Below are 15,180 nucleotides of genomic sequence, written 5' to 3'. Positions count from 1 at the left end.
TCTTTTATGGTTTTATAATTAAGATCCAGGGGGCTTCTTGACTTCACCTGGACTTAGTGTAGTTCCCTGCTGTCCTTAGTAGCAGTGTTCATTGAGCAGGAGAGCATTTGTCAAGCAAAGTATAAAGGTAGTAAGTGACAATGACCTCTACCAGGCGTGCAGCAAACAAATCAAAGCTGCATATAGGGGGCTGATACCCACATCTTTTATTTCATCGTGTTTGTATGTATGGCCTAATTAACTAAATGAACAAAGCGGTCAGTCTTCACATACTGCACAAAGGTAAAATAGCTTCTCCTAAATTGTGAGCCCCTCTTAAAATTAAGACAACTAAAGACATACCAAACTTACGTATGGCTCAGAGGCTTCAAGAGAACAGGTCACATAGCTGACCAGCCAAAAAGGTTCAGCTGGAAACCAGGTAAGATCTGGGTAGGTCTGGCTTCTGACTTTGTTTCATCAGGCATGTCTGGAGGCCATGTAGAAAGTACAGCAGCTTGTCAGGTGGGGAAGGCAAGAGAAGACTTCTCTTGGTTTCTGCTGTGGCCATCAGACACAGCAGGCTTCTAAACTGAATCTCCTGGGTCCCTTCCCTGGCCCTTGGCAGCTTTCACAGAATTATTAGGGCTCCCCCAGACATGCTGGGATGTGAAGTTTCTCTGTCAATACCACTGCCTTTACACTGGGGACCCTTGTATGATCCTGCCTTTTGAGTATATGGGTGATGGTGGAAATAGTCTTGTCTATCCATTGAATTACATTTAATTTCTTATATGCATCTCTTGCTGCCTAGCAAAGTGTTTGACCCAGGTCTTCAACAGTCCCTGTAGGGGCTTCAGAAAGACCAAAAAAGTGAGTACAGGTCATGGTGGTTGGGTGGTACGTGCAGGCACTCCACAGTCATTCCACTGACTGCAGGGCTGCTTGGGAAACACCACTGAGTTAATCTTGAACCTCAGTTTAAAGGGCAGATTTAGGATCAAATGAAATTCTTTATGGCAGTAGCGAGACATTTTTCCTTACCCTCTTCTGCTGTCATTTATGTAAACATCCTTCTTTCCAACTGGCATAAGGGGTCTCTGTAAAAATAGCAGCTAATGAACAGTGGTGTTGCTGCACCTGCCTGGCAGTGTGCTTCAGCTGCAATTCTAACAGTTTTCTCTCCATCACTTTAAGTTGCTGGGAATGGGGGGCAAAGGGGTGACCTAGCTCATCTGATTGTAGATTCCCTTTTGTGCAGTCTCCCCTCTTCCTCTCACTTAACGCAAACTGGAAGTGTAGCCTCTTAGGAGGTGGACCTGCTTGCCTGTCAGTTTCAGGCACAGAAGCTCACTGTGATTGCAATTACAATTTCCAACTTGTCCAGAGATGCCAGAAATCAAGCTGTCCTTGAGAACTCTGCATACCGTGCACAGGCCCTGAGAGTGATCAGGCTCTACAGAAGCTGGAAATCTGATCACTACTGAAGGTTAACTGCTTTTAGTCATCTGAAGATTAACTGTTTCAAGGCCATGTTAACTTTAATTTCCATCTTAAGTAACAATTTTCTCTTTAAATATTTACTTACTCCGATAATTTTTCCTTCCACAGTATGTGAGGGTAAGATGTGTGTGCGTCTGCGGGGGTGTGTGTTAATTTTCCATATGCAAGAACATGTGTCAGTACAGAGAAAAGATGAAGTATAAGCACATCCAGACAAGCTGAGCTTATAAGCATAGCCAGACAAGCCAGGCTGTTTGGAAACAATCCTGCTGGCGTAACACCGTAACTGAAAAATGCAGTGAGAGGGAGAGTTTGCCTGCTCCTGCTGATGGTGGGAGGAAGTGAGCGCTGTTGAAATCAATGGAGTTGTGAATTTGCCAGTGAATTCAGCAGGGCCAGGTCTTAGCCTCTGCAGTCATCCTTCTGAGAAGGCTGCCCCAAGTTGAAGGGAAAATCACGTGCTTTAGAGAGGGGCTGATGTTACAAGGTATTCCTGAATGCATTAGGAAGTACCTTTGGAAGGTTTTGGTTGATGGCAGTGACTGAACTACTTATTTAAAGTTTGCATTGCACAATGACTTGGAAACCCTGCATAAGGTTGGGTAAACGTGGGAGTAGGGAGAAAATAAGGAAGGAATGCTAGTTTAGTTTATTTGCTGGAAAAGATGTATGTTAATTGAAACTATTAAAAATTATAATGAAATTCAAGTAGTAGTATTGTCTGTAAAGGGCATGTGTGATGGAAACACTTTGTAATGATGTATTTTAAAAGGTGAGAGGTACACCAGTAACATGTAGCTTTTGTTTTCGAGTGTACATTTTCCTTGGAGTGTAAATTAAAGGCAGTTGTTTGCGTAGCTGCATGTGTTATGAAGATCATGAGAGGAGAGCCTTCTGTTAAAAAGCATTTTAAAATTGAACAAAGTGGGTGTGTCCAAAAAAAAATCAGCTTTAAAAAAACATACTTGCACATGTGCAAAACAGCCTTCCTTAAAGATATGCAAAGTGACTGGGACCACGGGAGTTCTTTGCAGGGCCTTTCAGACATCTTCAAATGCCAAGTGCAGAAAAAACTATGACAAAACTTGGTAAAAATGGAAGATAGATTATTGAATAATGTGATACATTATTAGAAGCTGATCCACATAGCACATTTTAAAGCAGACTTCGGTACCAAAAACTGGGCAATTAATGCTGACCTAAGACTAAAAGAAACTGAAAACTTGTATTTAAGAAACTTCCTATTGCTTTACGTTTTTTTCTTTGTGCCTCCTGCTCACATTAACAATATAAGACAAGCACACATCAAGTTTCTAAAGTGCAGTGCATATGTCAGAAAGTTGCCACGCTGATTTAAAACAAACAAACAAAAAAACACACACACACACAACCCCCCCATATATAACCTGGCTTTTATGGGACCTCTGCCAATAAAAAGGAGGTACTGCTTCCACAGACTTAACTGTACTACACCCTCAGCAAGCCATCTCTAGCTCAAGATTAACTGTGAGCCTAATGAGGTTTGTTGGAAAGACTGAATAAGAAATGTCTCGATATTTAAGTCAAAGGAGCTGGCTGTAAAACTGTATGTATATGCCAGCTGATCATTTTTGAAGTATACTTGTTTATGATTTACTTTGGTGCCAGATGGGTAGGCTATTACATATCAGACTTCTCATGAAAACTGGCTGATGAGGCTGTGTGAGCACTAGCACGTGCTGCAACTCACAGACCAGCAGCAAGGCACAACCTAAGTGAGGGCTAAGGGCCCTGAAGGATCAATGCATTATACTTGTCATACTTGGTTTTATACTGCCAAGTCAACTTTAAGTTAAGGAAGAACAAGTTTTTTTTTGTTTTGCGTTGAAGTGAGGGGCAGGAGGAAAACAGGACAGTTTTATACATACAAATACTCATGCTGTGTCCATTTTTAATAGAGGTGTAACAGTAGGGAAGCGCAGGCTTGTAAGAACTGAACTTGATGTATCACTGATCAAGTAAGTTTTGTCTTAAAATCTGCTAAGAAAATTAAGTTTGGAATTCCTCCTTTATTTCTTCATTGTAGATAAATTGTTAAATTGTTTTCCATGTCTCAGTGCTGGTCCTAACACCTCAGATACATCAGCAACTGTCACGGACTGACAAAAATGGAATAATTAACATCTGCTCATATTAATATTCTACATATTATTTACAGGTGGTAGTCAACTATCCCTGTCGCTGCTTGTTACATAGTTGTATTGTAAGAAATAAGACGAGGAAATCTGGTGCGTGACTGGGTTGTTGATGATCTTTGTAATATTCAGCCAGTACCTTTCAGACTTCAGTGCAATAACTAGGATAAACAGAGGTGGAGCTAAGGTCGCAATGTGGCTGTGAGATCACAGAGCAGTAATTGCTGGCTTGAAATGCTTGGTCCTCCAGTACTGGAACTATAGTTCCAAAAATAAAAAGATTTTACACAGCAGTATTTTCTATATTAACTTTGGTGTTGATGCTTATTGCAACATACTGCATCACTTGGCCCTATTTAGATCTGAAACCTTTTGTGCTGTGAAACCATGGTGAGCTTGTCCCTGCCCTGAAAGGCTTTGAGTCAAGATGGACAAAACAGATAATGGGCAGAGGAATGATTATTGTTGTTATTATCCACCATTCATAGGTGGGACTCTGTGAATTGCAAGATAGAGCTCGCAATCTCAGAGCAAGTTCTTTAATGGTTATTATCTTTTCTTTTTAATTAGATTCTGGTTTTAAATTGGCTTGGATTGTTTGCCTAGAAAAGCAGATATGAGGTTTGTTTTCAAACAAAGCTGTTCTCTCTAATTACCCACCGAGAACATGTCTGAAATGTTCTTTTGAAATGCCTCTTGTTATCAGTCAGTGCTTGCCAACAAGTCAGGTATTTGAAAGAAGTTAGATTACACTTGATAGAAGGCAAATCATGAATTGGGAACAGAAGAGAAATCAGGTATTCTTACCTCTTAGTTACTTACAAGGTGATTATGATTGTTTTGTAAAGGATTCTGCTTTATATAGAATATGAAGTTTTAAAATGCATAGATAAATCAGCATTGTATGAAACACAATTAGTGTTCACATGGACCAGGGCTTACCGTTTTCTTAATGCTTTGCAAGCCAGATGATCTGAAATGTTTGAGGAAATAATTGTGATTTTTTCAGCTATGTTAACAAATGGCAGCTGTGCTGAATTTGTTCAATACTAGCTTCAAAAGTGTTTGATGATTGACTTGCGGAGGTATATCCTGTGATATAGAACAGTATCAAGGAAACAGCTGAGGTGCAGTCATGCAGCACTTTATCTGAAGGAAACGTGAGACTACAGTGCAAGAGGGGTATGTTAAACAGGCACCTGCTAAGGACAGTTCCCCAGGCATCAGTACTGAGTGGAGGTAATGTCAGCGGATGGGTAACCAGATTGAATCTACTTGGAAATGTTCCTGGTGTTGAGGATGCTTTTTTTAACTAGGCAGTGCCCTTTGGAGGCTGGTGAGATGATTTATATGTGGATATAAAAGCGGAATTTAGCTTTTTGTATGTTTCCTGAAACCAGGCAAAACAGTTGGTTTATAAATGAACCTTTGTTAGTTTGGATGAAAATGTAAGGAACTTTGTCGGGTAAGTTACTTAAGTAACAAAAGTGTCTGGGGGATGTTTGGAAAGAAAAGGCATTTGAAATGGGGCAAGAATGCGAGTTTTTTTTTTTGGTGAAATGTTTTCTTGGCAAAATTAAAAATAAATAAATAAATCCAGGGTTTAAAATACATTAAATTGCTCGAACTAAACATAACTGTTTCTGCTGAAGCTTTTCAGTCAGAAATTCCAGTGAATTCCTCAGCTAGAAGATGCATTAGAAATATACCACAGTGATTGAAATACCGTTTTTGACCTTTTCTGAATGAACCCTGGTGGATTTCCCTTTTGTGGTCATCAGCAGTTTCAAAATTCAAACCATGTATATTATAAAGACAAAAAATGTGGTCAAATCTGAATTGGAATGTTGAATATTTTTTCTTCTGTGATTGAGTTGTGGACAACAGGGAGGAGGATGGGGAGTATTGGGAATTCATGAAGCTGAGTAAGGGATGGGAGCTATTTTTCAGTATTAGGTCACTTTTGAGGATCTGAATGTAGCATCCTGTCTGATTTTAAGCAGAGCCAGGAGATGCTTCTGGTCCTTCTCTAATTCTATTCTTTCAGTTGAGAGGACAATTGCATTCTTGACAGTGCTGTCGTTCAGATGAGAACATAGATCCAAGTGAAACTGTAGACTACCAAAGTTTACCAATGTTGATGTTTACATGATGGCTTGGCAAGATCTCAGTGTGTCCTAAAGCTCCAGAAAGTGTTGTACAGCACACTGTGTCGCCATAAGCACATTTCGTTGAGCTAATGTAGAAAAAGTGGGTAGCAGTCCACATGTGTCTCCATGTGGACATGAAATAAGACAGGAAGTGTGTGTCAGCTTTTGATGAGTTTGTGGTTCAGTGATGCCAGGATAGTCAAAAAAAAAAATCGTTACGGTGAGCCAAACAGTCCATTTAAACCTTTTATTTTGTTTAAATATAATCTTCCTTTTGCAGTACTTGAGTCCTGAGTGTGATGCTCTTACACAACTGAATATAGATGAGGGGGAAACATGAAAATGAGTAGTCTGTTTTGAATTCTCAATTGTGATCAATGAACTACCTTGGTTATGGGTAAAATGTATCTTTGATTAAAACAACTCTTACTGTTGATAGTACACTTGATGAAATTAGGTTTCAGTCTGATGCTGTCCCTTTAAATTGATCCTGAAGGAGGAAAGGGCTTTGAGTGCATGATTGTGAAGTCTAACTTTGCAGTGATATTAGAAAATTTCAAAGCGGTGTCCTAAGACTCTTCAAAAAGGAGAGAACTTGATTTTCCCCCCCTCTATCACTCATCATTGAGACCTTGCCATCACTTGTCTCACATCAAAAATCAGAGCAACTCCCTTCTTCTGAAAGGAATCTGCAGGTAAGGCTGGAAATGGTTTTCAGCTGGTCTGTGTTTAGGTTGATTTACCCTCCTGTTCCAATAATGCTGAAATGACTACTTTTTTAGAGTGTTCTTTTAAAACTATTTTTTTTGTAATTGCATGAAAATAGTAAGAAACAAAACACTTTTGACAGACTATTCTCAAATAATGATGCGTGTCATAAACTAAGTAAAACATGTCAGAATGAAACTGTATCCGTACAGAGAGGTGTGCATGCTGTTAAACCACTTGCACGTGATCTGCTGGGAGGATTGCCAGTCTGAAATCTGCTGTTACTTCTCTAAACTGCTTTCCAAGGAAATTTTTAACTAAGGGTTTGTTGAGGTTGCTGAGGTCTTGAACTCATGGCCAACTATGCATGAAACTGAACTGAAAGCAGGCAAGATTTTACTTTCTAATTGCCAAAAATAAATGTTTACAGGCGAGGCTCACAGGAAGGCTGGTGGGAGTTGTCCTCTGACCAGATGTTAGATGGAAAATCCTCACTTAGCTTGTGCACAAAGAGGTCTGTTCCTTTAGGCTCGAGATTCCTCCTCAGCTGTCTTAACACAGGCTCTGATGAATCGGGAGACTTAATTGATACAAAGGCAGCAGGGAGAAGTCAGAAGCATATGGTGTGTGGATTTTGCAAAATCTATCTCCTACTCCATCAAACATTTAAGCGCGTGCGTAACTCTAAGCACTTGAGCCCTCTTGGAATCAGCATGGTTGTCCGTGCCCTCGGTATTTGCAGGACAGGGATCGCCATACTTTTTATTTAATTACCTTCTGAAAAATGTGTAGTGAGCCAGACTGGCTTCTACAAATACATGAACGTATCTGTTACTGCAAGAATGGGACCTGCTGCTCTTCTGAGGTGAACGTTTGACCCAGCAGTCTGTGATCATCACCTTCAGGAGGGAGAGCTTTCTTATCACTGCATTGTGCTACTTCCAAGGCAGTGTCTGGAAGAAAGTGGGGTATCTCTGCCATGGGTTTGAATTGCACGGGGTGATCACATGCATTTGGCATCAACAGTGCAGGCTGAGCCTCTGTGGTGGTGAGGCAGTAAGACTATGTACCCTCTCTGCTGTGCGAGAGTGCTGTCACAGGAGACTCAGAGGGTGTGAGTGCACTGAGAAATACGGCACACGTAGGCACATACCACCTCCAGAAAAGGCTGTGCACCCCTACAGCAGTGCCCCAGCTGGAAACCAGCTCTGCTCCTGGACGCAGGAGCACCCTTCCTGTCACGTTGCAGAGCGCTGCACCCCTGCCCATGGTGCAGCACTACCTTGGTCAGAACCAACTGAGCAATTCTTGCTGGATGCTGTGTTTCCATCACATTGGTGTATGGTATATGGCAGTGTGGATTTTTTTTTTGCATTGTTAATTTTTACTCTTGGAAGTTTTTGGTGTAATGGCAGACCTGCCAGCTGTATTTTTTGACTTTTCTGAAGGAGTAAGTTAATCTCACCATTTTGTGGTGCGACACACTTGTACTCCAGTGTGCACTGCAGTTCAGAGAATTTGTTGTACTGGCCATGCGTTGTCACCATCTCTCAGGCCAGAAACTTGTTTCATCACAGGGCACAGGACACGCCACTGTACTCACATGATCCAAGTTAAAGCATGTAGCTCAGTCCTGCCCTAGTAACCTCAGGGCTCAGTCTGCCCTCAAAGCATTGAAGTGCTGTTGACTGTATCACAGAGCAGTAGTGTTGGTTATATAAGCTGTTGTCAGGTTCCAAATAAGAGTTTTTGCCCTAAAGTGCCTTGTTAAATGCATCTGCTTCTAATGACTGTAGAGCAGTTCCTGGAAAAATAGCTGTGGCAGTTAATGATGTTAGTGTGTTCCCTCTGCTTGCTACTGTCCCTCCGTGGGGCTCTGACAGCCTTTGTTGGTTCCTGTTGCTGCATCTCTGATTTCATTTTCAGAACTGGCCGAGGTGTTTCAACAGGAGCTTTGCAGAGAGGATTTACCTGACTGGTGAAAAATGGAAGCCCAGGGGTTGGATGTGTAGCAGTGCTGCAAAGGAATTGAAAGCTACGTATGGCGTAGGGGAAATGAAACAACGGGTATCATTGTCAAACGATAAACATGGGCATATATGTTTTTGAACATATGTCTTGTGCTGTCTCTCAGCTTAAATATTTGTGCAGACTGCATATGCTAAGTTGGCTGTAACCTAAGAAATCTGTAAGGCCTAGCAGACAAACAAAATGCATTGAAAATATGTTGGGCTGTAATTGGATCTGCCCCGAAGCAGGTCAGACATGCATTCCAGACAGGTTTTTGCTCTAGCCATTAGAAGCATTGTAAAACGAATGAAGAAAGCAATGTATTCACAATAGTATCTCTCCTGTTACCAGAGCACAGTTTATGATTTCAGAAAAATGCACAACACAGTAAGAAGCAAGCTTTTAAGTACTTTTATGTACTCAGCAATGATGAGGAAAACCACGGGATGTTTGCTCTTTTTTTTTTTTTGCCTTGTTTTCTTTTGGGGCATTTTAAGGCAAGAACAGTTAGAAGAAAACCAAAGATTTCTTAGACTTTGGCCCGAATTACCAAACTCCATTGGGTGCATGCGTTCATCTGGAGCAGTAGAATTTGCTCTCAGCTTGCTAAGCTTGGGGCAGCACACCCCTGATACTTGTTTGGAATGGGAACCGTGTTTCTCCTGCACTGGCCCAGAGGGATGGTGTGTGTGGAGCACTGGAAGGGGACACGGACTCGATGTCAGCGAGCTCCTCCCAGTGCTCTGGATTGCATGGCCATCGGCACTCAGGAAGTTCGTGTTAAAGAACAAGTCTCCAGAAAGAATAGCTTTTCTCCTCTGCCAGGTATTTAAGTCTGGTATAAGGAAACAAATATTGCTTCACCTGTGGATTCTGTTTTTAGGTGAAGCCTTGACAACCAAGAAAATAAGGTCATCAAGCATTGCATTAGGAAGTTCTGGGATCCACCAAGAGGTGCAAGGCTCTCTTAATGAGACAGCCTGTTTACAGGATTCATACCCTCCCCAAGCAGCAAAGGGAAGGTCTTCTGACTTACTAAAATGATCATACTGCCTTCCAAGCCAGGTTTTGCGCTTCATAAGGGGTGGCTTGCTGTCAGCTCTACATGGCCTTTATGCCATCTCTGGCACCTTGGGAACAGTCTGGCTGGGAATGTGTGACCATGTAGTGAGCTACTTCCTGGTGTACTAACAGAGTACTGGAGGAGGTTAACAGAGAAGTTAGTACTGGAGGAGGTTTGTGTCCTGGACCACTCTGGGTGGAGAATAAATCTTCAACATGGCTATCAGTATGGCATTATTTTTACCACTAGTGGCCCAGGGCACCTTGCTGAGTCATTGCTTTACAAATTCAGGGGTCAGAGAAACAAAGCCAGCGGCAAAGCATGTTCTTCAGGAGGCGGTGTGCTGGCTAGTACTTACATTTACTTGTGAGCTGCAATTGTTAACAAAGACACCTCAGAGAAGCAAAGGGGGAAGTTAAATACTATTTTGTAAGATGTCCTGTAGGTGTTGATGCGCTGTGGAAATACCTCCTTCCCACAGTCTCAAGAATTGGTCTTCCTTCTCATGGAAGGCCAAAATAAAAATCTTTATTTGGATTTTCAGTTACTTTTCAGAAACGACACTTCAAACAGGACTGCACTGTGTGGATAGATCAAGAAACCATTTTAGCTGGGATTTTCAAAGCTATCTAAGGAATGAAGGTGACTTGAGTGACCTGTGAGACGTGAGCAGCTAATTCCTTTCATCACCTGTGTTGACAGGTGCTTTTAGCCTGGATGTAACTATGCACTATTATGTTGATGGCTGGCTCGCATGACTTAAATAAGCTCTACCTGTCTAAGAGTATTTTGGCTGTTCTAATGACATGTGCTCAGAGGGCTGCTTCTGGCCTCTGTTGATGAGCAATTGTCCTCCTTAGACCTTCACAGAGAAATCAGCCATAGGTCTGGCAATGGCTCCCCAAAGCCTACACGCTCACCTTTCTTGTTGGGTGCTACACTGTGTTACTGAATGCATGTGACAGACGGATCAGTGTAGAGCATTAAAATAACGTTTCTGTAACTGTTTAATATGGACTTGTGAATATAAATCACAGGAGCTGAGTTTAATGTATCAGGCGGAAATAATATAAACACATTCAAAAGGGGCAGAGGAGAGGAATGACCAACATAACCTGAGATTTCTTTAAAATACCATAGCTACTACCTGAGGCCTTCTGCATCAAAGCCTTTCTTTATCCCCCTTCCCCTCAGATACATTAATACTGTGAGTAGAATATACGTACATAGCCTTGGTGGTAAGTAACTTACCTGGCATATTATAGTACCCTAGTCTCCGCTGGTCAGGGCTCACTGCAGAAGGTAAAATGCATCTCAGAGGTAAGGGCAAGCTGAGCTCCCCAAGTGCTACCTGTGTCCAGGCTGGCTGGCTTACAGCTGTCCTGGGTCTGACTGTCATGCGCTGCTGCGATAATTGATACCTAAGAAGGGACAGCCGTGTAAACGAACTCCAGGAAGAGATCTGGTCTGGCTGGGGAGTTCCTCTTGTGATAAGATTTTGTGCATCTGCAGATAGATGGAGAGTGCCTGATGTCTGATAGGAGCCTTTCAAAACAGTCCCCTCTCCTGCCATTTCTCAGATGCTGATGCGATGTTAGAAAGACTCTGGCTTCTGGAGGAAACATAAAGTATTTTTTATCATTTCTCTCCTCTCACCCCTTTTGTATTTCAGGTTTCAAAGGGGAAAGAAAGATAAAGAAAGATAAAGTGTTCTGGGGCTCAATTTCCAGTTCTGCTCTAGATTTCTTATGTGACCGGATAGTACCTCAGTTTCCTCTCCTTTAAATTATGTTATTAGGTACAGTTTTCAAAATCATTTGTGTAATTCTTCCAGTTACAGAGACAAGATCTGCAGACAAGGCTACCAAGAGATATGGGAAACCAGAGGCTGGTTTTCAGAGGTGCCAATGTCAGGCAGCCAAGTCTGTGAGTTAGGTGCCTTACCTTATAACTATTTTACAAAACGTGATTGGGAACCACGCTGCAAGGTGCCTAAGTGTCATGGAAATCGTGGTTCTGGGTCTTTAGTCCTGAAAAAGGGGGACTCTTACTCGCTACTTGCTGAACAGATTTTTAAAATGCTACTAAGTCATAATGTTTCTATTGTTGTTTGTCTGTTTTGTCTAATTAGACTCTAGGAGAACAATTACAATCTCTTTCACTTTGTGTTTATGCTGTGCCAGATAGACATAACCCTGAATTTAGTTCTCTTGTAGAAGCTAGTGCAATAAAAATAACAATACTTTTACTAATGAGAATAACTATGTGAAGCCAGGATTCATGCTAAATTAATACTCATTAGTGACTTAGATCTATAAAGAAGGTTTCCCTGCTCTGTTGTGTGTCTTAATTTATCACAGAGCAGTCTATAATATTTTATTAATGATATTTTTATTTTTTTGTGGAACTGTTGCCCAAAACTATTGGAAAGGATATGTGCTTTCCTGTATCACCAGAATGAGACAAATGGCACTGCTTACTTTTATTATTGTACGGAAGTGTCTTTCCTTTGGATTCAGATAGACTTATAAATGGCAAGTAGCTGGAGACTAATGGAGCACATGCTTCAAAGCTTTCCATCTGGTTCCTTGGTGAGGAAAAATAATATATTGTCTCTGTTCTAATCAGTCTTCATTATAAAGAAAAATGCTCCCACTGGAAATTCTGGAGAAACTTCACTCTGAGAGGGAGAGGGCAACAAGTGCTATCCCCTTATGCATCTGCAGGGGAAAAATTAAATGAATTAAAATAAATAAAAAGAGGCAGTCATTCTGCTCTCTGAAAATGGGTAATGCACCCGTCAACACATTTATTCTGGTGGCCTTCACTGACACTTTCTGGTGATCACAGAAGAGGCTAAAACTGCTTGAAGGAGACCCCACACATGCTACTTGAATAAGACAGAACTGCATTAATTTGAATTAGAGCAAAAGTTCTTAAATGATGATTCCTTATCTCAGTTTCATTGGAATTTTCCTCAGAGCTCTTCCTCCAGTCTTCCAATCACATAGCTGCTATTGATTGATTTACTTCTTCACATATGTTTAGGAAGAAAAACGAAGGAGATGTTCCCCCAGTGGAGTCCATCTGCTCTTTCTTATCGGGTGGGGGGCGAACCTACAAGTAGTGTGTCGTTCATCTTTTGGTTTTAAGAAAAAAAAAAGACGGAAAGAAAGGGAACTATTATGCAAATACTCTGCAATTTGGTTTCAAATATTCTTTGTACTATGATGAGCAATTTCCTTTAATACAAACTCAGCCTACTTGCCAGGACTTTTTTTCCCCTTAATACAGGGAAGAAAAAAGAGACTTAGGACTTGGGGAAGATGCTGTGTTCTTCTGATGCCAACTTTCTTATCCTTTTTTCCTTTCCTTCTTTGGCACTATTATAGCTGTTAAATTGTCAGAAGGATGTCACATAGTGTTTTTTTTTTTTTTTTTTTTTTTTGAGAAAGAGAACCAAAATAGCTTTACAAAGTTGCAGTTTCATTTCACTTTTCATTGTTTTGTTGCCATGATGAAGTAGTCTTGAAATGGAGGACTCAGCTCCGTGAATGAGGGAGAAAAGCTTTCCCCCTGCGTTTTTTTTGCAATGCCAGTTGTTTGTGATGGCAGCATTACCTGGACGAAAAGATGTTCATTTTTTTGCAAGGAGTTCCTGTGCCACTTGTTTGTGGCACTTTAGGACTCTGCATACCTTAGGCAACATTAAGTGCTTCTAGTTAAATGTTAACACTTAAGCCTGTAAAATACTAAGCATAATATTTCTGATCCTGTAAAGCATGTCAACACAGCTTAATCAAAAATCTTAACAGAGAAGGCCAAACTGGGGATGTAACTTTATATGAGTGGCATAGGTTGCTTGCACAAAAAAAAGTTGGTGCCTAATGCATTGACCATCAGTTGGAAAAATAAATTCAAGAAACTAAGGGGGAAATAAGAAAAATGAGATCTTTAAACAAAGTCAAGTGTGTCATACATCTTTGGTTCTGGGGCTGTAACAGGATGGGGAATGTTAAGGCAGTGCAGAACTTCTGATCTGAACCTTCTCTGGATCTGTTTGGATAGTCTGAGCTCTGTCACTTGGGGCTCATTATATCGAACGTACATCATATCAGACTGGATTTTGTCTATGTATGCCTCACACTGGAAAGACAATAAACATTTATGGTATTTAGAGGTCACTGATCCCTTTCAGGTGCTGTCTGGGAAATCTATGCATAAGGTTTCTAAGCGCACTGGAGTAACTGGGTCATTTTTGTTGTTACAGGAAGCTCTGATCATGGCTAGCATGGACCACCCCCACCTGGTGAGACTTCTGGGTGTCTGCTTGAGCCCGACCATTCAACTAGTCACTCAGCTGATGCCTCATGGCTGCCTGTTGGATTATGTTCATGAACATAAGGATAATATTGGCTCCCAGCTTCTGCTAAACTGGTGTGTCCAAATAGCCAAGGTATGTAATTGGTGATGTTTTTTTGTTTTTCTCTTTTATTTTCATAACTAGCCAAATGGCATGCCATGGGGGGGGGGGGAGATTGTTTTTTTCACAAGTGTGTAGTCTTGGAAACGTGTACTGTTTTGGCTGCCTCTACAATACTGTAGATTACTCAATATGTAAACCAAAGTGTTTTTCTTGACTGCCTTTCCAGCTCAGTGCTAAGGGGACCTTTGAGGAAAAAAAAGGCGAGGAAAGAAGCCCCTGGTATGATGATATCTGGGGTTGAGCACAGAAATATTTTTCAGCCTCTTCTGCTGTTGATTGCCTGTAGATACTGTAGTATATTGTAGTTTTCAACCTTTCTGAATCTGCATTACCAGTTAAATTCTGATATGCCATCCATTGTCTGCCCACACACTGCTGAGAAGATAAACAGTTACTTCATGTCAGTCCTTAGGGAACCACTGCGGTTCTGCTGTGTTTAAGACCTATCGCAACAGCTGAGGCTGGAGGGTAATATCACTTGTCTTTGCAGAATGGGAATGCTCAGGGGCCAGATCCCCCCCCGGATTACATCTTGTTGTCACATCCTAAAGGTGACAGTAGATTAAATGACCATAATGCTTGGTAGGGGGGTTCATCCGTAGCAGTGATCTGTGACTAACTTGTGAAACTTTCAGAGTTTGCATGGGGAGATGGAAGGTAGTAATTTGGGAAGAAAGAAACACCCTAAAATAAGTTAATAGGGCAAAAAATGCCCCCATTCTGAGGTTGCAACATTTTGTATGTGTGCTCTCTCTATGATTCTGCAGTGCTGTGATGGTAAAGCAGCCAGAGTTGCACGGTATGTTAGGACATGGTAATGGGGATTGCCTGTATCTGGAGATGTGCAAGAGCAGATAGAAACTGTTATCAGAACAAGGAAGGTAGGGGAGAAAATACATACTCCTGTTTGAGACCTTTCCTGCAACACAGCCTCCTTGCCATCTGTTCGCTGCTCTCCTGATGGATAGTGGCCATTATTGTTTATTTCAAAACATTTACACGGTGCCACACATGAACAGCTAATCCACCTTTATTTTCCATTTGTGCATGCATACGGCCATCGACTCGTTGTGCTAATAACTGTGCTAGCTTTGCTCTGGACTTTGT

At 41.4% G+C, this 15,180-nt stretch overlaps 1 protein-coding gene across 3 annotated transcripts in view; it reads left to right on the top strand.

The window, feature by feature from the left end:
• ERBB4 (erb-b2 receptor tyrosine kinase 4) overlaps positions 1-15,180 on the top strand; it is a 574,171-nt gene that overhangs the window by 466,888 nt on the left and 92,103 nt on the right. For all 3 annotated transcript variants that reach the window (XM_050711632.1, XM_050711633.1, XM_050711631.1), the window contains one exon: positions 13,858-14,043. In XM_050711632.1, coding sequence (XP_050567589.1) covers positions 13,858-14,043 — 186 coding nt within the window. The remainder of the gene's footprint in view (positions 1-13,857; positions 14,044-15,180) is intronic.

Source organism: Cygnus atratus, chromosome 6, assembly GCF_013377495.2.
Source record: "Cygnus atratus isolate AKBS03 ecotype Queensland, Australia chromosome 6, CAtr_DNAZoo_HiC_assembly, whole genome shotgun sequence".
Classification (NCBI taxonomy): domain Eukaryota; kingdom Metazoa; phylum Chordata; class Aves; order Anseriformes; family Anatidae; genus Cygnus; species Cygnus atratus.
Note: the sequence above shows the minus strand (reverse complement) of the source record. Positions and strands in the feature narration are given on the sequence as shown.